At 37.4% G+C, this 27,699-nt stretch overlaps 1 protein-coding gene across 1 annotated transcript in view; it reads right to left on the bottom strand.

The window, feature by feature from the left end:
- Nucleotides 1-27,699, bottom strand: part of BRWD1 (bromodomain and WD repeat domain containing 1) — a 113,743-nt gene that overhangs the window by 39,938 nt on the left and 46,106 nt on the right. Inside the window, 7 exon segments of the mRNA XM_079155832.1 lie at nt 2,619-2,726; nt 2,816-2,941; nt 3,954-4,143; nt 6,436-6,530; nt 13,483-13,614; nt 22,588-22,681; nt 26,991-27,174. Of these exon segments, the coding sequence (XP_079011958.1) occupies nt 2,619-2,726; nt 2,816-2,941; nt 3,954-4,143; nt 6,436-6,530; nt 13,483-13,614; nt 22,588-22,681; nt 26,991-27,174 (929 nt within the window).

Below are 27,699 nucleotides of genomic sequence, written 5' to 3'. Positions count from 1 at the left end.
AGGAAGCAAACCAACAGAGCAATGAGAACCTACAGAATGGATGAAAATATCTGAAAACTGTCCATCTGCCAATAAGTTAATAATCAGAATACATAGGGAACTCAACAGCAGTAAGACAGGCAATAGACCTGAACAGACCTTTCCTAAAAGATAACACACAATGGTCAATATGTGTACAAAAAAATGTTCAGTATCTCAAGTGCCTGTAAATGTGAAAAGAAATTCTTACAGTACATAGTTGGTGAAAATGTACATAAGCAGTCATTATGAAAAATATTATAGACATTCTCCCAAAAAATTGAAGTCTGAGCTACAATATGATCTAGTAATTTTACTGGATACAAATCCCAAACAAGAAAAATGAGGGTGAAGAGAGACCTGCACTCCCATGTTTATCTTAGCACTATTTATTCACAGTAGCCAAGAAACAGAAATGATCTACGTTAATTGACTGCTGGGTGGATTTTTGAAAAAGCAGTACAGATACACAATGGGATACTCTTCAGCCATAAAAATGGATGAAATTCTGTCATTTGCAATAGTATGTATAGAACTGGAGGGCATTACATTAAGTGAAATAAGCCAGGCACAAAAGATATACCACATGATGGAATTCTTGTGTGGAATCTAGAATTTATAGAAGTTCAGAGTAAAACAGTTGTTGCCAGAAGCAGAAGACAATAGGAGGTAGAAACTGAAAAGTGGCAAATGGGTAGGTATTAACTTACACTTATGAAGGAGAAATGAGTATTGGTGTTGCATTACACAGTAGGGTGGATAGATAGCGAGAAGAAAGCATTTTGAATGTTCACACCACAAAGAAATAAATGAGGAGACACACGTTTATCCTGATTTCAATGTTACTCACTGTATGTATATACTGAAACACCACATGGTACCCCATAAATAGATACAATTTTATGCATTTTTTTTTAAATGGGGGAAAACAAACTCATGTGATTGTTATAACACACCGAAGTACTAAGTCCAGTGAATTCTCACATGTAGTAGTTATATTCCATGAAGTGCCCGACACTGAAATGGAACACTGGATCAGAATTCCAAGGGCAAACCTAGGATTAGACTCCCAGGAAACTTTGGCCACCGTACTGTAGTGAGCTAATGAACGCACTGCAACTTCTTATGTGTCTGTATTTAAAGGCAGGTCTTTAATACATGTGGTTGATTCCTTAACACCAAACCTACATCGCATGATACTACAACTCACATCAGCAGAATGACACCTAGCTAACACATGTTCACCCTAAGTTATACCACAGTCTTCTTGCACTCAGTAACACTAGCCAGCACTTAAACACCATGCTCAGGGGACCTTATAAACAGTAAAATCACTGGCCCTTGCCCAGGGAGAAAAAAAAAAAAATTACAATATATGGGAAACGTGTGGCAGTAAACAGACCATGACATGGATACGTGCAGCAGGCGAAGGCAGAGGGCTACCTTGTTCAACCTCCGCCAGGAACATGTTCATCAGGCAATTCAAATTATTTGCCTCTCTGAACATAAATCCATGAATAATGAGGACTGACTATACTCAGATACACAGTGAAACAGACATAACCTCCAAACACATATAAAAGCCAAAGGCACAGGAATAGAGCCACTGAGTATAACTGTGAAGAACCAGCTTCGTTACTGACATTCTGATGTTTTCTCTTTCAGTTACAAATGTAGCCAACTATGAAATCTTGATTAGCCGCAAAACAGCATCTAACATTACAACTTTCCTCTTCATCAATACCTTGTGAGAATTCAAATATCTCACGAGCCTCAACAATAAGAAGTTGATGTGCAAATGCACCATGACTTGATTATGGTAGTGTATTTAGATTTTCTTCCAAATTTTTTGCTTTTATAAACAATGAAATGAAATGGAAAAAAAAAAAAAAATCAGTCTTGATTGTTTTCTAAATTACCAGAAGTAAAATCATTGATTTAAAAGGTCTTAGAATCTTTAAGCTTCAATTTCTATTGCCAAAATACTCTCTACAATACCCATGTCATTCCACACACCCTACCAGCAATTTGAATGAATTATTAAATCAAAATCTTTGCTACTTGCTAAAATGTAGCATTTTGTTTATTTAAAACAAAAAATAACAAAACTAAGTATCAAAAAGGGAAAAGTTACTTCCTCATTTATGCATGAAGTTAAAATTTCCAATTTTTATTTCTTCCCTTGAAACTTGCATTTATTTCTTCTTTTGAAAATCTGTCCAAGTATTCTTAATACTATTAATGTCACACCTGACTTCCTAAGAGACTATATTGTTGTGTTTAACCCTGTATTTACATATGGGGAGGCAGGGAGAGATACCATCCACCACTAAACTACAATCCCAGTCCTTTTTATTTTGAGACACAGTGTAAGTTACCCTGGCTGGCTCATGTGAATCCTCCTGCTTCAACCTCCCCAGTAGCTGAGATTACAGGTGTGCACCACCAAGTCCAGCTCACTGGGTCTTAAAACTTGGCAGGTAAGAACAGAAAAGTTTTAAAGTAGGAGAAAGTAATGAAATTGCTTCCAATTTTTAAGTGGATTTATAAATAATTTAACTCTATGTTAATTTAACCATTTAATAATACCATCAACCTACTCTAAGATCCATTTTTCTCCATGGCTCCTTATTAGGATTCAGTTCATAAATATTATTTCTTCTGACAGCTTCAATATAAGCTTCATGACCCTGTCGAAAATAAATTACCTACAAGAGAGAAGTACACATTTAAAAATTAACAAAACTAAAGAGAAACATAAATTTTGTTTTATGTTCTATAATTTTATTGTTCTCACCTCATCACCCATCTGAGGAACAAAGGGAGACTTTCGAAGTGTGGTGTCAGTTATCCAAACTGGAGGATGAAATTCATATAAATGTTCCAAGCTTGCAAGCTCTGCTGGAGTCATCCTCCGCAAATTCTGCCAAGGGGAAGAGAACAAAGCATGGTGGAGAAGAAGGGGCAAAGGTGCACTGAGATACCAAAGAAACGTTACCATTCAGAATCATTGCTTGGCATCACCATCTCATGATTACTTCTGCAGGGCAGAGAGGAGTAATGGGGATCCAGGGGCACTTAACCACTGAGCCACATCACATGCCAGCCTTTTTATTTTTTTATTTTGAGACATATCAATAAGTTGCTTAGGGCCTCACTAACTTGCTGGGGTTGGCTTTGAACTTTCTATCCTCCTGCCTCAAATTCCCAAACTCCTGAGTTGCTGGGATCACAAGCATGCGCCATGTGCCCAGCCTAACGATCGCAGCACTGATACCTGCTTCATCCACATACACACAAGAATGGATCACTTCTGAAACCACGGGAGATCTTCCTAGTAGTTTCATAAAATAACCCCCTGAGTTTCTTTTAGCTTTAGGAAAGTATAAAAATCAATTTACTTCTCCGAACAGTAAAGATGGAGAAGTATGAATAACTGAGGTAGCTTTCCCTAAAATAAGTTTACTTTCTACATTTCACTCTTCCTGGCCTAACATTCTTACTAAATAAGGGCTAGTAAGGTAGCTCAATTGTAGAGTGCTTGCCTAGCATTCACAAGGCCATGGATTTCATCCCCAGCACTGCAAAAAATAAAAAGGAAAAGCTTCAATTTCTCAAAAATTTTTGGTTATTAGATATGGGTGCTACCACCTCTATAAAAATGTAGATACATGTTATTTTTAAATATATGCTTTTCTAGTCAGGCATGGTGGCAAACACCTGTGATCCCAGCAACTCAGATGGCTGAGGCAGGAGAATCAGGAGTTCGAAGTCAGTCTCAGCTGATTAGCAAGGCACTTAGCAACTCAGCAAGACCCTGTCTCTATATAAAATATAAAAAAGGGCTAGAAATGTGGCTCAGTGGTTCAGCACCCTTGGGTTCAATCCCCAGTACCATAAATAAATAAATAAAATAAAATCTATACTTTTCTTACCTCTTTTTTAGGCTTACTTTCCTTCTTTCTCTTTCGTCTTCTTTTTGGAGGAGATAAATTCTCAGTAGATATTTCATCTTCTGAACTACTACAAAATCGGGTAATTCGACGACGGCATGACGTTCGCAAAGGAGGTTGCAAATTGATTCCTGCATCAGCTGTCCAATCAGAGTATCTAGATGAAGAGTCACTGGAGAAGAGAATGTTTTAAGTTGCATGAACCAGAATCTAAAAACTAACAGCAAGGTATCACTGAAGAGAAAAGAGAGCAGTAAAGAGAATAAGAAGACCGCGGTAAGATTTAACTGAGCATCCTGCCCACACTACCAACAGCTGAAATGGCCAAAGGTCATGACAAAGACAGAAATCTTCACTGATACTAGAAATCAGGAAAGAATGTTAAGTCTGAGGGACTTTTTTCTTTTTAAGTATTCTGTATTAGAGTGGTAGTGGAAGACAACTTCTATTGCCAACAATTGCCTTTCAGGAAAAACAAAGAAAGAAAAAGGTAAAATTGGGCTAGGGACATAGCTCAGTTGGTAGAGTGCTTGCCTCTCAAGCATAAGGCCCTGGGTTCAATCCCCAGCACCACACACACACACACCAAAAAAAAAAAAAAAAAAAAAAAAAAAAAAAAAAAAAAAAAAAAAAAAGAAAGAAAGAAAAGAAAAGAAAAGAAAAAGGTGAAATTATGGGAAGAATAGAATGTACAACAAAAACCTATGAGCCGGGTGAAATGATACACACACCTGTAACCTCAGTGACTCAGGAGGCTGAGGCAGGAGAAACATAAGTTTGAGGTCACCCTCAACAACTTAGCAAGGCCCTAAGCAACATAGGAAGACCCTGTCTTGAAATGGAGAAAAAAAAGAAGGGCGGGGGGTGCTCGGGACATGGCTCAGGGATTAATCACCCCTGGGTTCAGTCTCTAGTACTAAAACAAATAAAAACCCCAAGGAAGCCCCAGCCCCATGCTAGAGAAGGCAGAGGCATGAGATAAAGGCTAGTAATTTTAATGGGCATTGCAAGCTACTGAAGGATACACTGAGAAATCCAAGGGAAGCACAGCCTTATACCCTGGAAGACAAGCCAAGTCAAAGACGAAACTAGAAATAAAAAAAACTAGCCCTTGGCCACAATTAGCTTCACCAAATACAGAAAAGAACAAAGTCTCCTCTGGGACACTCTTGGCCTCACTTCAACCATACACCTATCAATCTCTATAAAACACACACTCAAAAGCACAGTTCTTAAAGTTACAGTGTAAAAAAGATATTTTGTTTATAAAGATTTTTAAGACCATCTGCTTTATATATAACAAATCAAGTAAAGCTGGAATAAAAAACAATGAATACGAGCAGTGGTTGGTCGGGATGGGGAGAGGGAAAGTGAAGTATTGGAGTTCCCAGGTACAGTTTCAGTGCTTCAAGATTACAGGGTTCTGGAGATCAGTGGCACAACAAAGTGAATGTTAACACTACTGAACTGCATGTTTAATATGGTTGGATTTTGCTTAGTTTTGTTTTTTGTGGGGATTGAACCAGGGCCCCAAACATGCCACGCAAGTGATCTGCCGCTGAGCCCATCGCAGCCCAAGATATCATCTTCATGTTCTGTACATTCATCAACATTAAAGGAAAAAAATTAATAAGAATGATATTTATGTTCTAAAACACTGCTCCAGGCCAGACATGGTGGCACACACCTATAATCTCAGCAGCTAGGGAGGCTGAGGCACAAGATCTTGAGTTCAAAACCAGCCTCGGCAACTTAGTGAGACCCTAAGCAATTCAGCAAGACTCTGTCTCTAAATAAAATACAAAAAAGGGCTGAGGATGTGACTCAGGTTTAAGTGCCCCTAGGTTCAATCCCCAGTGCTGAACCCACCACACCCCCAGAAGGTGGGGAAAAAAAAAAACACTAAAACACTGCTCCAAATCCTAACCACAATGAAATAAAGTAAGCCAAGAGAGGAAGAGAGGTAAAAGACTATGGTTTGGACCAAGGAAATATCAATGAAAACAGGTAAAGAAAGTATTAAGATCTAAGTCATATGCTAATGGGAAAATTTTCTAGACATGGTAATGGATAGGTTGTGTAGAGAGAAGAGGGGAGAATAATGTCCAGGTTTCTGCCTTGATCAGCTAACAAGGTAAAAGTGACATTTACCAAGATGAGAAATCAAGGTTGACAATCTGGTCCTATAAAATTGTGATCCCAAAATTAAATAAAATATAACATGTATTAATAATAAAATTACTACACATAAACTAGTAGGTCAAATGTTACTGTCAACTAAATAAGCTCAGAATACTTCTAAAGGAATAGCTCTTAATCAACTATTCTTTGAAGCCTATTAAAAGCTCAATATTAATTTGTTCCAGTTGTGAAAACACTATTATTCCTTGAATGTCTTCAAATTGCCTTCCATCCAAGGCTGTGACTAAAATGCTTCAAAGATCAAAATAATTAAGAACAATACCTTGAACTTTCAGTATAACTTTCACTTTTTCTATCACTCTTCCATTCGTCTTCGTCTGAAGAATAAGAACCTTCACTTTGATCACAGGAAGTCTCCTAAGTTCAGAGGGGAGGGAAGAAGTCTTAATCTTTTTAAGTTAAATAAGCATTTTAAAAACTGAACAGTCATCCCAGAAAGATTAAATCATCTAATGACTATGACAATTAGTTTTAAAAGAAAAATTATATATAAACTTAAAACAAAGACTTTTTACTATATCCTGGTTCTCATCAAGGCATACACCAAAAGAATACTCAGGAGGCTGCACACTGCTGCCATCAGGACAGAAGGAGGTGCAGCAGACAGCCTGGGGAAGTCCGCAGTCCAGGAGGGCCTCTCAATGGTCTGGCTGCAGCTGTGCTCACAGGTGTGCAGTAGCATCTGACTGTTGCTCCCTTTCAATCCCCTGGGACATGTGATGGCACTGTTTCATACAGTTATTCACCACCATGAATAACATGCTTTAGATCTTTTGCCCATTTTGAAATTGGGTTGTTTCCTTGCTACTAAGATTTTAAGAGGACTTTGTTTATCTTCAATACAAGTCCTTTATCAGATTTTAGTTTTGCAAATATTTTCCCTCAGTCTGTGGTTTGTCTCTTCTCTTAACGGTCTTTTCCTTCTCTTAATAGTATCTTTCTCAGAGCACTTTTTAATTTCAATGTAATTCAAATGATCAATTTTGGTGTTGTATTTAAGAAGTCATTACCACATCCAAGAACACCTAGATTTTATTCCTGTTTGTCTACTAGAAGTATTATAACCTTGTGTTTTTACATTTACATTATATTTATGATCCTTTCCTGAGTTAATTTTTGTGAAAAGTCAGTGTGCACACTCACTTTTCAGTTATTCCAACAACGCTCACTGAAGACCATGCTTTGTCTACTGAGTTGTCTCTGCTTCTTTGCCAGAGATCAGCGGAATATACTTGTGTTGGTGTGTTTACTGAACTCCCTACATTGTTAATTAGTATTTGTCTGTTCTTGCACCAATACCATCATCTTGAAAACCATACGTGTACAGTAACTCTTAACGGCAGACAGTGGCAGCCCTTAGATTTGTTCTTTAGAGTGTGTGTTAACTATCCTGGGGGTATTTTTCCTGACCCCACAAACTTGAAAAATCAGTTTGTCGATATTCACGGAAATAACTTGCTGGGATTTTGACTGGAATTCTACTGAATCTATTAGATGATGCTAGAGAAAACTAACATCTTCACAAGGGCATGGGTCAACAGGAACTCACTTCACCAATGATGGAAATGTAAAATGATACAGCTACTTAGGAAAACAACTTCGCAAATTCTTAAAAAGCTGAACAGAGGCTTATCACATGATCCAGCAATCGCACTCTTGGTATATCCGAATGAGCCGAAAGATTACATCCACATAAAAATCTGCACATAGGCCGGCTGCAGTGGCTCTCATCTGTAACCCAGTGGTTCAGGAGGCTGAGGCAGGATGATCTCAAGTTCAAAGACAGCCTCAGCAACTTAGTGAGGCCCTACGCAACTCAGAGAGGCCCTGTCCATAAATAAAATATAAAAAAGGGGTGGGGATGTGGCTCAGTGGTTAAATGACCCTGGCTTCAATCCCCAGTACCAAAAAAAAAAAAAAAAATCTGCACACAGATATTTACCAACTACGTTTATAACTGACAAAACCTGGAAGCAACCAAGGTGTACCTCAGGTGGTGAATTAAAAAGCCGCTAACATCTGGGGCAATGGCATATCATATTGTGCCAAAAAGTAAACAGTTATCAAGTCATGAAAAGACATACAGGACACTTAAGAGCATACTAACAAATCAAAGAAATTAATTTTGGCAAAGGCTACATGTATTAAGACTCCAACTACATTATATTCTGAAAAAAGCAACTCTTCAGAGCCTCAAAAATCTTTTTCTGAGAGAGTTAACTATGCAAAAAATGGAGAAATGTTTCTTTAAAAACAGAGGTGGGGGGTGGGGGGGAGATCCCCACTGACCAAAAGTAAGATAACTCAACACCAAAGGCAGTGGACAAGAGCGACCTGATGATCCAGTATGAGCACGAACCTCGAGACATTAATTAATTAACACCAAAACGATGGAATTTCTTCCACATAGAATGTCAACTAACAAATGTTAAAGGAACTATGGGAGAAAAAATTCACCATTTACAGGCATAATAGCAACACATTCAAACTAGAATCACCAATGGCTGCTAAACCTGAGCACACACTGGATATCACAAGAAACTTCCTAATTGAAAAGGAAAAGAAAGTAATTTTATCGTAACTAAACCTAATAAATACTACCTTAACCCAAGAGATCAAGAATGGGACAAAACAAATCACACCACTTCTGAAGCCACATGCTGAGAACACGTTGCCATCCGTGGCACTAGAACAAAAAATGTACAGCTTCAATCTAAACCAGTGTTTGGGGGGCTGGGGACATGGCTCAGTTGGTAGAGAGCTTGCCTTGCAAGCATAAGGCCCTGGGTTCTATTCCCAGCACTGCAAAAAAGAAAAAAAAGAAAGAAACTACTCTTCAGAAATGTGAGCACTAAGACAAAAGCTGAGGAACTGTACTAGGGTGAGGGTAACTGATGAACTGAACACCAACACAAGACCTAAGGTAGTTACAGGCACCATTAGCAAAATGTGACAAAGAGCTGTAGAGCTGCACCCAACAATAATGTATTAACATTTCCTCATTTGAATAATTATGTCATGGTAATGTTAAACAATATCTTATTTGGAAAGACCCAGGAAATATCCAAGTGTGGAAAATCATATGCACAACTCAATGTCAAAATGATTAGAGGAAATAGTAAATACACACAGAAGAATGACAACTTTTAGGGTGAAAAATAGAATTTATTATTGTTAGAACTTTCCTTATATCTGAGTGTTTGCTGTAATGAAAAGTTTAGTTTCCCCAAATCCTCAAATAAATTGATGCTACAGGAAGGCAGAGGCCATGTTCTGAGGTCATAGTGTCTCTGCTTGTTTGTTTCACACTGGGGACAGAGTCCAGGGGTGCTCTAGCACTACGCTGCATCCTCAGTCCTTTATAATCTCTTGAGACAAGGTCTCACTACTTTGTTGAGGCTGCCTGGGGAACTTGCAATGTTTCTGCCTCAGCCTCCTGAATCACTGGGACCGCAGGCGTGTACCACCACCCCTGGCTCACAGTGCTTCTCACACCAGTGTGGGAAAGTTACAGAAATTTCATGCCTATACCTGTTTCCTCATTTGTAAAACCAGATTTTTGGAGCAGTTTATTTCCTACTTATTGTAAGGATGAAATTACATATTATTTAAAATATTTAGAACAATGTGCCTAGCATAATAAAATGCATTAATGTTTGTTCCTTTTTTGTAGCAACTGCCATCTTATATTTATCCTATAAATTTTACACCCTAATAGTGGTAATTCTTGTACTTCCACGCCAATCCCGGTGATCCTACTGCACCACAGGAGCCTCTCCAGAGTGATCTGACATATAAGCCTTTATGTACGCGTCCCACGCTTCCCAAAGGCAACCTCCCACAGTAGCCACCCTATCACATGAACTCAAGGCACCCGAGTAGAAGGCAATGGGACAGCCACACAGTGAAACAGCTGTTTCCAAGACTTGTGCTTGACTCATTAGGTTACCACCTCCTACCAAACTTCAAATCTAAAACCTTTCATTTGAAACAATGTGAGTAACCTGGTGGTTCAATTCCATATCATACCTTGGACTTTATAAAAGTTTTAGCTAGTGTACAGGCAAGAAAAGAGGGGGTAGAATCATCCAATATAAAGAGAAGAGAAAATAACTAAATGATTTTTTAATAAGGAAAATTACATGTAGCCATATCACAGCAAGACAAATCAGTTCTCAGAGGAAATAATGTTATACTAGAAAAACTGGGCCTTGAACTTGTGGTTCACCCTCCAGCACTTCCTGCTTGTGGAACTCCACAGAAGCCCTTATGGGTCTCATTCTGCTCATCTGTACAAGATAAGGCAATGTTAGCTAGCCAGACAGTGGGCTGCATACATCAGATAAATCTGGATGAAATAAAATGAAGATATTTCTGCAACCTATGATGAATGTTTCATAGGCCTATAAAATGTTTCACAAGTTTCACATAAATTCTTAATAAACACACAATGACCCTGTGAGGAAAATAATAATATCCCCTCTTCAAAACTGTGAAAAGGTTCAGAGATTTTTTAAAAGTCAGTGAGAGCAGATTACAGCATCCAGAGTCAACCAAGACCTGGTTTCTACTCTTAATTTCATGCTTTTCCCAGTGAACCCTAGTAGCCAAATGTTAAATAGATCAATCATTAAGGCTCAGATTATAAAAGTTCTAAAATCAAAGTGTGCCTTAAACAGAATATACAGATAAGCAAATTCATACAAGTCCTATAATAAACCAGAAAGTGAGGAAAATAATGACTTGAAGGCAGCAGTCAGCCACAGTGTAGAAGGAAAGGCAACTTGTGTACTGTCTACCAGGGCTTTAGAAACACACACAAGGAATTTCATTCATGCCAAAATCTTCACTGCTCTACTTCAAATCCCAACACAAAGTATACTGCAGAAAATATCTTCAGTAGATCTAAAGAAATGCTTTGAGAAGTACACGATGCCATTACCACAGAATACAACTCAGGCACTGGTATTTGCTGGAAGCAACTGGAAGGCATGAGACACAGCAGCTGCCTGAGTGCTAATTTTATAGAATGCTCAGGGGTCACTCGGCTTTCTATCCACCTGCATAGCACCCACAACCACCTGAGCCGTAGGGGCTGAGACGGAGAGCAGAAACATACGGATGAGACTGAACTCTACGACAGTGAGCTACCAGCATTCTGACTCCCAGTCTAACTGATCCACCACCCAAGACAGTGAAGTAACAGGTATCTCATGCTATTTCAAGGTGCTGGTAAGGTTTATCATAAATTACCCAAACATAAAGAAATGGTTACAAATGTTCAAAACACTACAAGTAAGAAATACTGTAAAAACAAACTACATAAAATAAAATCATTATAAATGAAGTTCTGGGGCTGGAGTTGTAGCTCAGTGGTAGAGCACTTGTCTAGCAGGTGTGAGGCACTGGGTTCAATCCTCAGCACCACATAAATACATAAAATAAAGGCACTGCGTCCATCTAAAACTAAAAATATTTTTAAAAGATCAAAAAAAAAAAAAAAAAAAAACAAATGAAGTTCTGATGACAAGAGCAGCTGACATCACTGTATATTAGGCACTATTTTAATCCTGGGACATTATGACCTACATTTACCCTCATAATCCCTTTGAGGACATACTATTACAGCGAAACAGACACAGAAAGGCTAAGAAACTTGCCTAGGTAGACGAATCTGTATTTTAACTCCAACCCCAAGCATGACTACCTTCTAAAAGGAGGTAAGTGAACTGTTTGACCATGTGGAACATCTTATTCCCCAAAATGTTACTTAACAGAAAACCCTGACAGTGGGCGGGGGTGTAGCACAGAGATACAGCACTTGCCTAGCACCTATGAGACTCTGGGTTCGATCCTCAGCACCATATATAAATAAAAAATAAAGGTCCACTGACCACTAAAAAAAATTAAACAAAAAAAAAGACACTGACATTAACCACTCTTCCCCCAAAATTGATCCCCCCGCAAAATAACAAACAATAACTTACATATTCAAACATTAAAGGTCAAGCAAAGGGGGTTAAGACAGAGCTCTCAGATACAACGTTAGAAACACAAATGATGAAAGAAAAAACAAAATGTCATCAAAATTTTATACTAACAGGATACTATAAAAAAAATGAAAAGACAACCCACAGAATGGGAGAAAATATTTGTAAGTCATACGTCTGCGAAAGGACTTATGTCTAGAATACATATAGAACTCCTACAGCAATAAAGAGACACAAATCCAAATTGAAAAATGGGCTACCAACTTAAATAGATATTTATCCAAACATGTAGAAATAAGCACATGAAAATGTTCAACATTCTTAGTCATTGGGGAAATGCAAATGAAACCAGAATATGCCACTTAGCTAGGTAGCTTAAATGAAAAAGAGAATTAACGAGTGTGAGGACACAGAAAACTGGAACTCTCATACATTAGTGATGGACATATAAAATAGTACAGCTGCTCTGGAAAACAGTCTGACAAATCCTCAAAAAGTTAAAATGATTTCCCACATGACCCCGCAAATCAACTCTTGGGTATATACCTAAGGGCTGAATACATATGTGCATACAGACCCACAAATGAATGTTGACAGGCAGCACTGTTCAAAAAGCCAAAAAGTAGAAACACAAATGACCAGAGCTAGTGAATGAATTAAAAAACTGTGGCATATAACCGTACAACTCAATATTACTAGGTAATAAAGAATAAAACTGAGACATGCTCCACACAGCTTAGCCTTAAAAACATTAAGCCATGTGAAAGATACCACACTAGATGACACAAAATCAAACTGTACAATTCCACTTATATGAAATGTCCAGAATAGGCAAATGACAGACAGAATATTAGGAGTTGACAAGGATTTGGGAGTAAGGAGGAAGTAACTACAAATGGGCATACAGTTTCATTAGAAGGGATGAAAATGTTTAGAAATTAAATAACGGTGACAATAACACCATTGGATCATATACATATTTGGTGTGTGAACAACAACAAAGCTTGTTAGAAACTTTCAACTTAAAAGAAAAATTCAAATTCAAGCCACATATGATGACATGAGCCCACCACCCAAGCTACTTGGGAGAGACAGTCAAGGAGAAAAAAGGAAAAAAATAAATAAATCACCGGAGTCCAGGAGCTCAAGGTCAGCCTGGCTGGTACAGCAAGATACCACTGCCTCCTCCCCATCGAAGCATGAAATTTAATCTTAATTCCTGGAGGACATTGTATTTTCACATAAATCTGGCATAGATTCAAAGAACTGAGGCAAATTCATTTAGAATTATCTTATGTATTTAAACTTACTCCACTCACTTGTCTTCCAGAACCTGAAGACTCATTTCCAGAGGATAACTCACAATGGCCAACATTTCTTCTACCATAATTTGGATATTTACGCCTGCATGTCCTCTGTCTAGATTGTGACACCAAAGCCATTGAATCCAGCTGAAACAAAGAAATATACAGATGAAAATCTACACCTAAATAAGGACAGTGTCAGCAAAATGTCCTCCTATCAAGTTCCCAAAATTACTTAACGCAAAAATAAAAGATTTTAAAAAGTAAATATTCTTGAATAATAGATTTCCTTAAGCTTGGCATTTTTACTTTCAAGAGCCTGAGAAGACATGAAGAAAAGCACCTTAGATCAGCATTTTTCACACTACATTGTAAGTTAACTGATTTATAATGGGTTAAAGTAACAATAACTAAGGATGATAAAAAAGGATGATGCTTACATGTATCTCAGAAGTTATGAAAATCTTTACATGATGCAATAATCAAAATTAAGGCATGCATTACTATTTGTATACCTAGGTATAGAGACATATTTGGAATAATTCTCAAGCATTAGCTATAATTATTTACAGATTTTTAAGTTTTCAGATGAATTTTGTTAGTGCTTTTCAGTTCTCATGAAAATTTTTAATAGCATATTTCTATCGAACCGAATTTTTTTTTCAAAATCTACTACTATACACAATGGACTATTACTCAGCCATAAGGAGGAATGACTTTATGATATTTGCCGGTAAATGGATGGATCTGGAAACTCATGCTAGGTGAAGTAAGCCAGTTCCCCAAAAAAATTAAAAAATAAAAAATAAAGGTTTAATGTTTTCTGTGGATATGTGGAACCTAACCCACAATAAAGGGGGCAGGGAACTGAAGTTCAGTGGATTAGACAAAGGGGAATGAAAGGAAGGTAAGAAAAAGAAAGAGTGGAATGAATTTAATTTAACTTTCCTACATACATATATGAATACACCACAGTAGATCTTACCATTGCATTAAAAAAAAAAAAAAATATATATATATATATGGATGTATATGTATATATGAGTAAATGGCAGAAAGATCAAGAGGGAAGGGAGCAGGGAGTGAAGAAGGGGAAAGAGAGATACTGGGATCTGAATTAGAACAAGATATATTCCATGTGTGTATAATTATGTCAAAATGAATTCTATCATCTGTAACTAAAAAGAATCAGTAAAAATGTTTAAAAGGAGTCTACCTTAAAAAATAAATAACTACTGATTTTAATTTTTTAAAAAAGACATGCCACTCCCCAAACACCAAAGTCAAATACAAAATTACTCAATGCACTATACCACTTCTTGGTATTTATCCCAAAGAACTAAAGTCATCACACGACAGTGATACATGTATGCCCAAAATTCACAACATCCAAACTATGGAACCATAATTCAGTAGCAAAATTCACAATACCAAACTATGGAACCAGCCTACAAGCCCATCAATGGATGAATGGCTTAAAAAAATGAGATATAGGGGTGGGGTGATAGCTCAGTTGGTAGAGTGCTCGCCTCACAAGCACAAAGCCCTGGGTTCAATCCCTAGCACCGCAAAAAAAAAAAAAAAAAAGAGAGAGAGAGATACAAACAATAGAGTTTTATTCAATCATAAAAAGAATGAAAATTTTTTATTTGCAGGAAAATGGATGGAAACTGAAAACATTATGTTAAGCAAAATAAACCAAACTCAGAAGGTCAAGGGTCATGCTTTCTCTCTAGAGGAGGAAGGGAGGGTCGAGTATCAGGAAAACTGAAGGGACACCAATAGAGGAAAGGGACCAGGGGAGGAATGAAGGAGAGAAAGGGGAAATAGTGAGGAATGATATTAGCCAAATTAAATTTTAATACTGTGTGCATGTATGAATATGTAACAAAGAGTCCCATCATTATGTACAACTATTATGATGCCAAATAAAAATACAGAAAAAACTACTCAATGAAATCACCTATTCCTTGAACATAATGCAAAAATCAATTTCCACACAGGGGCAGTCTGTCTGATGAGCCCTGGTCTGTTTTAGAATTTCAATATTAACAGGAACTCATCTTTCAAAAACTGTGCTTTCCTTAATATGTCAGTCCAAATTTTTGTTAAAGCAAAAACTACTAATGAGTTCCATGGCTGATAACAGGTAACAAGTGGACCAGAACTTTCACTAACAAAAACAAGGAAATCTGCAAAACACTTTTTAAAACATAACCAACCATGAAGACACTATGTATCTATAAAAAGGCTATGAAAATTTACAAAGAAAAACTTTTTTAATACTCTAAAATTTCATCCTGAAAGAAGAAGCTGAAAAGTTTACCAAGTAAACAAAAAACTGACAGACTAACTCTTAAGTTAGGCTAGCAAAAATTGCAATTCACAGCCTCCTAAACGCAGAAGAATCTCCCAGGTTTAGACTGTTGGCCTACGGCTGCACCTAGGTCTACAGATGACCCACAGTGAAACAGTAACCCCAAGGAACATCAGCCTACTGTTTTCTGGAAAAGGCGACACAGGCTTGGCAATGGCCCTAGATGTTCAAATGTTCTCTAGGGACAGAAAGACATGCTATGCTTCAGATCTTCTCTGACACTTAACATTCCATGAAAACACACACACAAGAAAATGTCACTGTAAAAACTGAGAAAAACTAACATATGATGGGAACTGGTCCAAAAGAAAGCAAATTATTGAATAATGAAATTATCAGATCTCAGCTTTTAAAATAACTATGGCTGACTTTTCAGAACTTAAAATGAAAATTAAGAACAAAAAAATAACTAAAATTAAAAACTCGAAAGGATGAACAGTGGATTGTGCACACCTATGAGTCATAAGATAATCTAACAGTACTAAATAGCGTAACAAAAAGGAATGAACAGGAAACATCTGATATACAAGTAACTGGAAAGAAGGGAGAGAAAGTAAAGATGGAAACATACAACATACACAACAGTCAAAGAAAGCTAGCAGAGCTGTATTACCTAAACGGATTAAAGGAAAAAACATCAATGACAAAGTGATAATTCACAAAAATAAAAGGCTCAATACAGTAGGAAAAAGGAAAGCCCTAACTTGTACCAAATAACATGTCTTGAAATCAAACAAAGCAAAAATGTAAAGAACAAGCAACAAGTACCAAGAGAAATATCTACATTTTTTTATCACATATATCACTATGGGAAGTAATACAACATTTTGAAATCATGTGTGGCATTAATTAGAAAGATGAAATATATATGATCTTTATGATCCAACAATTCATTTCAAGGCCTATCTCTAACAGAAATACACATGCTATACCAAGAGACAGACATGTACAAAAATACTGAAAACAGTATTGTTCTCAACAGGGAAAATAAGAAATGTCCTTCCACAATAGACTAAGAATCAACATAGTTACTATGTAACAATGAAAACAATTGACCCACAACTACTCATAACACAAATAAATCTCACAAGGCTCACTGACCCAAGCCATGCACAAAAGATTACATATTTTCTGATTCCATTTACATCGCTGTTTCCTAATCTTTTTGCCACAGTATAGAAAATAATTCGCACTTTTCCTGTCCCATGAAATTTTAATTTCACAGATATAATGTATATGCTTTAAAGACCTGTGCTACAAAAACTTGACTATAACACTTAAGCCTCTTCGCTTAATAGAGGGTTAAAAATAACCAAATTTCTGGGGCCGAGGATGTGGCTCAGTGGTAAAGCACTTGCCTAGCGTGTGAGGCCCTGACCTCAATCCTCAGCACCGCAAAGAACAAAACAAAACAAAACAAACCTACAATTTTTATTAAACGTTAAATTTAAAACATGGAAGCCAGGTGCAATGTTGCACAACTGAAATCTCAGTGACTTGGGAGGCTGAGACAAGAGGATTAAAAGTTTAAAGTCAGCCTCACCAACTTAGCAAGACCCTATCTCAAAACTTAAAATAAAAAGGGCTGGGGGTATAATTCAGTGGTAGAGTATCTGTGGATTCAATTTACAGTATCTGTTAAAAAAAAAAAAAAAAAAATTTTTTTTAAATAAAATGTGGAAACTATTCATTTTTTACTTTATAATCAGCTGCTGAATAAATTAGTGAAGCAGCTAGTTCAACTTACATATGCAAATTAGAAATTTATAAATATTCAACAGCAAGGTACTACTTTAAAATATTTCAAAATTTATTTTCCCAGAAAAGGCAAAATATTCAAAATATGAATTTCATAAAAATAATTTTAGTGAACCTGTTAGAAATGATTAAGAGCAGAGATGCACACCTGTAATCCCAGGGAGGCTAAGGCAGGATAACTGCAAGCTCAAGACCAACCTCAGCAAATTAGCAAGGCCCTAAGGACTTAACGAGACCCTTTTTCAAAATGAAACATAGGAAAAGGGTTGAGAATGTGGCTCAGTGCCTGCGCAACCCTGGGTCAAACCCAAGTACAAAAAAAAAATTTTTTTTGATGTACAAAAATGTCCTTAATTACAGGCATTAGGTATTCATTCAGACAGTAAACTTTTTCTTTTCACCACTTCACATAATGAGCTCCATCACTTTAAAATTGAACTATATATGTGTACAGATACATACACACAAATACAGACATGTATGTGCATACATGCGTGCCCTTTTTGTGTACACACAGTGCCTTTAGCATGCTGTGGTGTATGTACTAACAAGCTACACCCTCAGCCCCAATTTCTATTTAATTCTCAAAGCTCAAATTAAATACAAAAGTGCAGACCACCATGCTTCAATAGGACCCTCAATAGAAATGTACACACAAGCTTCTCCCATGACTTGAAGACAAAGCACTCAAAAATCCTCAAATAACAACCACCTATCAGTACAGTTCCCCCGCCCCATGGTTATACACACTGTAAATTCACACCATTCATGTAACCATACATGAATATAGGGTAATACTGTCTCATTCTACTGCTTTTCCATCCCCACCCCATCCCACCCCTTTTTCCTCTATACCATCCAAAGTTCCTTCATTATTCTCCTCCACCCATCACCCCCTCTTGGTATATATTGTCATGCACTTATCAGAGAAAACATTCGGCCTTTGGTTTTTTGGGCTTGGCCTATTTCACTCAGCATATTTTCCAACTTCATCCAATTACAAGCAAATGCCATAATTTTATTCTTCTTTACATCTGAGTAATATCCCATTGTGTACTACTGTTTCTTTATCCAGTAATCGATTGAAGGCATCTAGGTTGGTTGCACAATCTACCTATTGTGAATTGAGCAGCTGTGAACACTGAAGTGACTAAATCGCTACATTGCTCTGGATAGTATTTCAAGGACGATGTTGAATAGAAGTGGTGAAAGAGGACATCCCTGTCTTGGTCCCATTTTAAAGGGAATGCTTTCAGTTTTTCTCCATTAAGGTTGGTGTTGGGGCTGAGAATATAGCTCAGTTGGTAGAGTGCTTGCCTCGCAAGCATAAGGCCCTGGGTTCAATCCTCAGCACAGCAAAAAAAAAAAAAAGAATGGTTTTGGCCGTGGGCTTAGCATAAATAGCATTTACAATGTTCAGGTATGTTCCTACTATCCCTATTTTTTCTAGTGTTTTGAGCATGAAGGGGTGTTGTATTTTGTCAAATGCTTTTCCTGCGTCAATTGAAATAACCATATGATTCTTATCCTTAAGTCTATTGACATGATGGATTACATTTATTGATTTACGAATGTTGAACCATCCTTGCATTCCAGGAATGAACCCCACTTGATCGTGGTGCACAATTTTCTTAATATGTTTTAGGATATGGTTTGCCAGTATTTTGTTCTGGCATCTATATTCATCAAGGATATTGGTGTATAATTTTCTTTCCTTGATGGGTCTTTGCCTGGTTTGGGTAGGAGGGTGATATTAGCTTCACAGAATGAGTCTGGTAGGGTTCCCTCCTTTTCTATTTCCTGGAATACCTTGAGAAGTATTGGAATGAGTTCTTCTTTGAAGGTCTCATAGAACTCGGCTGAGAATCCATCTGGTCCTGGGCTTTTCTTGGTTGGTAGGCTTTTGATGGCTTGTTCGATTTCACTGCTTGATACTCATCTGTTTAAATTGTGTACGTCCTCCTGGTTCAGTTTGGGAGGATCATATGTCTCTAGGAATTTGTCGACGTCTTCGGTATTTTCTACTTTGTTGAAATACAGATTTTCAAAATAGCTTCTCATTATGTTCTGTATCTCAGTGGTGTCTGTCGTGGTATTTCCTTTTTCATCACGAATTTTAGTAATTTGAGTTTTCTCTCTCCTCTTTGTTAGTGTGGCTAAGGGTTTGTTTTGTTTTGTCAATTTTTTGAATTGCTTCTTTTGTTTCAATTTCATTCATTTCAGCTCTGGTTTTAATTATTTCCTGTCTTCTGCTACTTTTGCTGTTATTCTGTTCTTTTTCTAGGGCTTTGAGCTGTAATGTTAGGTCATTTAGTTGTTGACTTTTCATTCTTTTCTCAAATGCGCTCCATGCAACGAATTTTCCTCTTAGTACCGCTTTCATAGTGTCCCAGAGATTTTGATACATTGTATCATCGTTCTCATTGACCTTTAAGAATTTTTTTTATCTCCTTCCTGATGTTTTCTGTTATCCATGTTCCATTCAATAGCATATTATTTAGTCTCCAGGTATTGGAGTAATTTGTTTTTTATTTTGTCATTCATTTGGAATTTCATTCCATTTATCATATCATCTGATAAAACACTAGGCAGTATCTCTACTATTTTGCATTTACTAAGGGCTGCTTTGTGGCATAACATATGGTCTATTTTCGAGAAGGTTCCATGTGCTGCTCAGAAGAAAGTGAATTCGCTCATTGATGGAGGGAATATTCTACATATGTCTGTTTATTCTAGGTTATTGATTGTGTTATTGAGTTTTGTGGTTTCTTTTATTAGTTTTTTGTTTGGAAGATCTATCCAGTGGTGACAGCAATGTGTTAAAGTTGCCCAGAATTATTGTGTTGTGGTCTATTTGATTCCTGGAATTGAGAAGGATTTGTTTGATGTACATGGATGCACCGTTGTTTGGGGCATAAATATTTACGATTGTTATGTCTTCCTGATTTATGGTTCCCTTAAGTAGTATGAAATGTCCTTCTTTATCCCTTCTCACTAACTGTGGCTTGAAGTCCACTTTATCTGATATAAGGATGGAAACCCCCGCTTTTTACTGAGTCCATGTGCGTGATAGGTTTTTTCCCGTCCTTTCACCTTTAGTCTGTGGATATCTTTTTCTATGAGATGAGTCTCTTGCAGGCAGCATATTGTTGGGTCTTTCGTTTTAATCCATTCTGCCAGTCTATGTCTTTTGATTGATGAGTTTAGGCCATTAACGTTCAGGGTTATTATTGAGATATGATTTGTATTCCCAGTCATTTGGGCTTATTTTTGCTTTTTCACTTGGCTTGGTTTCTCCTTTGAGTGGTTTTTCTCTAAGGTAGTTCCTCCCTTTGCTGACCTCCATTGTTGTTTTTCATTTCTTCCCCATGGAATATTTTGTTGAGAACATTCTGTAGTGCAGACTTTCTATTTGTAAATTCTTTTAACTTTTGTTTATCTTGGAAGGATTTTATTTCATCTTCAAATCTGAAGGTTAGTTTTGCTGGGTATAGGATTCTTGGTTGGCAACCATGTTCTTTCAGAGCTTGAAATACGTTGTTTCAGGTCCTTCTAGCTTTTAGAGTCTGGGCTGAGAAGTCGGCTGCTATCTGTACTGGTCTCCCCTCCTCTATGTAATCTGCTGCTTTTCTCTCTCGGCCTTCAAATCCCATCTTCATCATGTATGTCAGGCACTTTCACTATGCTGTACCTTGGTGTGGACCTGCTGTAATTGTGCACTGCCCAGCGTTCTGCTCCTCATCTTCCTGCACTAGGGACTAAACTAAGGGCACTTCACCATTAAGTCACAACCCCTGCCATTTCTATTTCATTTTGAGATAGGGCGTCTCTAAGGTGTTGAGGCTGGCCTCAAACTGTGTTCTTCTACTCAACTTCTAAGCCGCTGGGATTACAGGTATGTGCCACCACACCCAGCTCACACTGTTTAGCTTCACAGATTAAGTTATTGCTGCTAATGTGATTTCCAAGAAAACCCAAACAGGTAGAACACTGATCAAGTAAGATGTTTCCAGCAAAGCTGAGCTTTGGAACACCGTAAGTCATTGTAGGACACAATTTTTTTTTTTGTTTTTTTGGTTTATTTAATTTATTTTTAATTGTCAATGGACCTTTATTTATTTATATGATGTGCTGAGAATTGAACCCAGTGCCTCAGGCATGCTAGGCCAGAGCTGCACCGCAATTTCAGCCCCTTGGTTTCTTTTAAATGCATGATTTAGATAAACTTCAATGAAGGTCAAAGTTGACTGGCAATTTTAGAAGATAGCTGGTGACCCATGGAAGAAAGGACACAGTAGTTGACTGAGAATTCATAAAAGATTCTTATTACTGTTTGGATCTGAATGTCTCCCAAAAGCTCACATGTTGGTTTTGAAGGCTTGGTTCCCAGATGGGTCGCTACTGGGAAGTGATGGAATTTTCTGGAGTTGAGGCCTAATAGGAAGACAGAGGCCGAGCTAGAAGAGGTGGGTCACTGGACTAGGATCTTTGAAGGCTATGTTTTGCCCCTGACCCCGTTCGCTGGGACTTGGCTGCTCTGAGGTGAGTGGCTTTGCTCTGCTATGCCCTTTTGCCATTACACAATCTCTCACCAAAGGCCCAGAAATGTTAACAGAGCCTCTGAACTAAAGTGAAACCTTTGAAACCATGAACCCAGTCTTCTTTAGCACAAGTACTCTGTCACAGAAACAGAGTTGACTCACACACTGCTCTTGATGTGCTCATGCTGCTCTTAACCACAGTCATGACTAGACAATAATTTTCTATAATATTTGAACCCTCTCAGGCACTAGGCAACATTCCTCAGGATTTCAAACCATTGCTTCCCAATAACTGTACCATCTGAGTTCCACTATTTTAAATCTCAAACAGAAGGCCCTAAGCAAAAAAAAAAAAAGTACTTCAACAGAAATTTACTAATATTTTTAAATCAAAAAGAAAACTAAATTTCAAATGTGCTTATTTCTAAGAAAACAATTTGTTACCTTTTGTGAGAGTTGAAGAGTCTTTCTTTTTCTTCCTATTATATAAAGATTTCTTTCCTCCTCACCTTTCTCTATTCGAAAGTCTTCCAATTTCCTACAAAATTAAAATACCAAGTTATACTGGTTACTAAATTGATATAAAGACCATTCAATTCTAAGAATCCTACTTTTAGGTAATCTTTAAATTTATACACAAAACTCAAATTTAAAAACATGCTAAAATTTTAAAGCAAATATAAATAAAATGTCATAAGCAGCTAGGAGGTTCACTTTTCATATTTAACACTAAAATATTTGTTTTCTGATGGGCCCTATTGGGTCCTATTCAAACAATCTCCCATCCCAAGTGTCCCCACTATTTTCCAAGATTGCAATTCCTGACTCTATAAAGAAAAAATGAGTCCTCCACCAAATTTACTCAAACTATGTATTCTACAATTTATATAAACAAGACAGAAGTGTCATTTGCTTTTTCCTTTCACTCACAGGATACAAAAGAGATAATTGTACCACGACCAATTTCAAAGTGAGGGGCTGCCACCATGAGGAAGACACAAAACACTGTCTCTCTCCTCCGTGGAAAGACTGAAAATCCCTTTCCTGCAGTTTACACAATACTCAAACTACACATCTTCATGTTCCTGTTTACTACCCCAGTAGGGAAGTTTCCAGACTGTCTCTGGCCATGCTCCTATGTAACAAAGTACAAGGACAAAATCTTACCTTGAGGAAAATTTTTCCCAAGGCACATGTGGCCCACACTCAGACTGCAATGCAACATTCACATAATTACAAGGGATCTCTCAATCAGATTCAGCCCTTAACAAGTTTACAATTTCACCACTTTTATGTGTTTGAGGAACATACAGTGAGGACTTTCCTTCCCAACCAATGACACTGCTATTAATATCTGTATGCTTCCCTTTGTTCTAACAAGGAACAATACATATGCATAATTTGTTCCTATATATAATTCATTCTCAGTGAAGCAAAGGAACCTTGGAGGCACTCCTCAGGATCCTTTTCAACTGTGCATAATTCCACTTTTATTAAGATCAGCTAAGAAAGTGGTGTTCATTAGAATTCATCTAAAATCCATAGTTCATTTAGTATGAATAGAATTTTTACTATTATGAGGTTAAGTAAACTACATGCCTGAACACTAGGCCTCAAATAGAATTATCTACTAGAAGCTACATTATTTACTAATAGCCCTACATAGTAGGAGCCTTTCTCTTACACTTTTTTCTATTACCTGTATTTCCCACAATGTACATAATACTTAGAAACCAATTTTAATTCTCTTAATCCTTCTCAAAGAAAACCCTAATAAAAAAGTTATGCAGGCCAGGGCAGTGACACATGCCTGTAATCCCAGCTGCTCAGGAGGCTAAGGCAGGAGGATCTCAAATTCAAAGCCAGTCTCAGCAAAGTGAGGCCTTAAGCAACTCAGTGAGACTCGGTCTCTAAATAAAATACAAACTAGGGGCTGGGGAGATAGCTCAGTCGGTAGAGTGCTTGCCTTGTAAGCACAAGGCCCTGGGTTCAATCCCCAGCATCAAAAAAAAAAAAAAAAAAAAAATACAAACTAGGGCTGGAGATGTGGATCAGTGGTTGAGTGCCCCTGGGTTCAAACCTACTGCCAAAAAACAAAGTTATGCAAAATTAGTAAATTCATAGTACCTATAGATTACACTATAGGGATTGCTGCCAACATTAATCACTACTGCCTCATTTAGTATCTTCTTTATAAAATCCCATGTGCTTTCTGCGAATACAATGCTAAAAAGAGATAAGCTCTTCTTTGTAAAAATTGTATTGTGGCAAAGAGTAAGCTAACTCACAAAATCCATTCTCCTTTTCTTCCTTAGAAAAAGAATCCCAATTTTGACCTAGGTTTTTGGCTGCCTCAATTACAAACTGTACTACATCATCTTGCTTTTAGCTTAGTATGGCCAAATGACAATCTTCTCAATGAGTTATGAGCAGCAATGCCATGTAACTATTTAAATAAGTTCTCAACTAAAAACGCCCTTTTGAGTTTTCTGCTCCTCTTCCTTCCTCTGACTTAAATCTCAGACTACATCACAGATAGTAATATATGTTGGCTACGCTTCAGCAGTTACCTTTGGACAAGAGGTGAACTTAAAAATGGAAGCAGAGTCCCATAAAGGAGATCAGGAACAGGTGCCTGAGTCCCTGACTTACTGGGGAATCCCACTTATGGCCTTAAACTATTTCCAGTCTTCCTTCAAAGAAAAGAATAAGTGCTTATATGTTTAAGGAACTAGCCTTCAGGTCTTTCGCTCCCAAACCTGCTTGTTTCCCTTGGTTTTGACAAGGGAATTTATCCCAAAATGACATTTTTGGTTCTGTTGACCTTGAACCTCAAGACACAAATTTAAAACTTAGAACATACAGTAATTTTCAGTATTTCTCATCACAGAGATTTTTTGTTTCACTACTTTGTGTACTTTTAAAACTTTCTTGTACTCACTGCACAATAAGTACCTATTATATGTACTCCAATATTACTCTATCATCACTGAAACTCTTCTGGCTACACACATGAAGAAAATACTTTCACAAAACTATTCATTAGTTATCATGAGACACAAATAAGAAGAATATGGAAACATTTTACTTACTACTATAAAAAAGTACTTGCTGTCTCCATTTCAATGACAACTCAAAAATCAACTCAAAAAGACAACAGAAAGACTACTGCCCAGATGATAGTATGAACAATCATCACACAGTAAAAGGAAACAGGTCTGCTTAAGAGAAAAGACTAGGTCTAAATCAAACCACTTTCAAGATAAACTGTAACATCTGTTCCATCCCTGATGGCAAAGAGGCTATGCAAGGCTACTATGTTACTTAAGACTGAGAGCCTGCCTGGAACAGGCTCCTCTTGGCAGAGATGCGACAGTTGAAACACCAGCAAAGAACATCAGAAATAAGCCGAACCCAGGACTGTTATTTATACACTAAAACCCAATACACTCACTCATAAGACAACTCAAATTGGTTATAAATGAAGGATGAAACGGGATACGTATTTTAAGCGTAAATAAAGAAGAACCATCTATCCTGCCTTTTATGTATTAAACTTTATTACTGGATAATCAAGTATCCTTGGGTAAACTTCCTTACAGAAGTATCAAAGCAGCCAGGTATGGTGGTGCACACCTCTAATCCCAGCAACTAAGGGGGCTGAGGCAGGAAGAGCACAAGCTCAAGGATGGCCTGGGTCGTTTAGTAAGACCATGTCCCAAAATAAAAATTTAAAAGGGATAGGGGTATTGCTCAGTAATAGAGCACCCCCGAGTTCAATTCCCAGCACTGCAAAAAAAAGAAGTATCAGATAATAAACGGAACACTTGATTAATAAGAATTGAAATATCACCTAATGAATTAATAAATTTAGGCATTAGCATCAATATGTGCTAATATCACCAAAAAACCTTGATATGCATGCATTTTGATAGAATTACCTACCATTTTGAAACACTTGCAAAAACCGAAACATAATTTATGACATCTGACACAATTGGAAATTTAAACACTCCCTGGGTATCTGGTTACAATGAGAAACTGCTTTTTTTAAAGTTACGGTGGTGGCATTGTGTTGAAAGTGGTGAATGAATTACAGGTTTGTTTGAACCGTCCTAGGGCAGAGGCAATGCCCTTCTGAGAACTCTGTGGTATCTTGCGGATAAGAGACTGCTCATTCGCTGATGATGCCCCACTCGAAGACTTCTGTGTCTCACGGAATCTACTGGTTCAAATAGAGATCAGCTGCCCAGAGGAGGAAGAAACATTGGCATAAGCTGACAAGCCCCAGTTGGGCTATTTTCCTCACAACTTCACTTTTATCTTGAAGAAGCTTCCTCACAGTAAATCATTTTGATGTTTAACCTACATAATGAACATGCATAGCACGCTCGTGGTCGGCCAGCGCTCTCCTATCAGGAGCTCTGTGGCCCACCAGGTCCCGCTTTTTATAAGTGAGTGTGTCTATTTCCAATCCTCTCACCTGCCCTCCTTCAGGAAACTGAGGAAATGTTGCATGGGCTGCAAAAGCCTTGTGGTTACATTTTAAGAAAATTCCTCATCTTTCAGAAACATACTGAAATACTTACAGAGAAAATAACCTGTCTGGAATTTTTTAAAAAAATAACACTGATAGGATAACTGTGGGTGTTTGTACAGATGAATCACTGACTATGAAAAAATTGACAATAAGTAATTTTGACATTTTTCTCCAATTAAAACAGATTTCCATCCATTACTAAAATGTATTTATGGGATTATATATATATACACAACTAATGGAATTAAGGATGTGTGAATATACTTTCACAGAGAGAAGCAATATAAATATATTTCCTAAAACAAACCTAAATATGCCTAGTGGTACCTCTGGTACAACCACTCTTCGTTTCCAAGCCTGCAGGTCACGCTCGGTAGCAATCTGACTCCTTGGAGCATTTTGATGCATTTGACGAACACCTTCAACTTGTCCACTACGACGCAGACCAATATTTGGAGGAGACTGGATATCTAAACTTAATCTTCTAAAACCTAGGAAAAATTATTAAAAAATGATTTCAAAATAATTTCAAATTAAAATGCCTAGGGTAACAACCATGTACTTACTTCCTTCCCCTAAGAGATACCAAAAACAGAGATGAAAGGACCTACTGAAAACACTTGTGTAACTAAGATCAAAATGTAGAATGCAGAGCGAACATTCACTGCTAAACCTCAATTTAAAATTATATTAGACAGAAATTTTAAAATGTGCTGATGTTTTCCATGTTTGCCTCTCTAAAAATTCTGCTTTCTGCAAAACTCCACAATAAAATAAATCTTTGGAAAAATCCACATTGAAAACTGCTCCCTCAAATCAAAGAGGCTTTGTAAGAAGCCCAGTCACACCAGCAACTGAGATCCTCAGGGGACAGTGGGAACCACCAGGCAGGCGACTGCCACAGCGAGCATGAGCCTGTTATCAGAACACTGTGGGACATGCTGAAGGCACTGGCAGTGGAGATATTAACGCAGCAACACAGGACAGTGCAGTCTGAGTCAGTGGACTTCACTGAA

This window comes from Sciurus vulgaris (assembly GCF_902686455.1).
Source record: "Sciurus vulgaris genome assembly, chromosome: 10".
Taxonomy (NCBI): Eukaryota; Metazoa; Chordata; class Mammalia; order Rodentia; family Sciuridae; genus Sciurus; species Sciurus vulgaris.
This window is presented reverse-complemented; position numbering and strand designations above follow the sequence as displayed.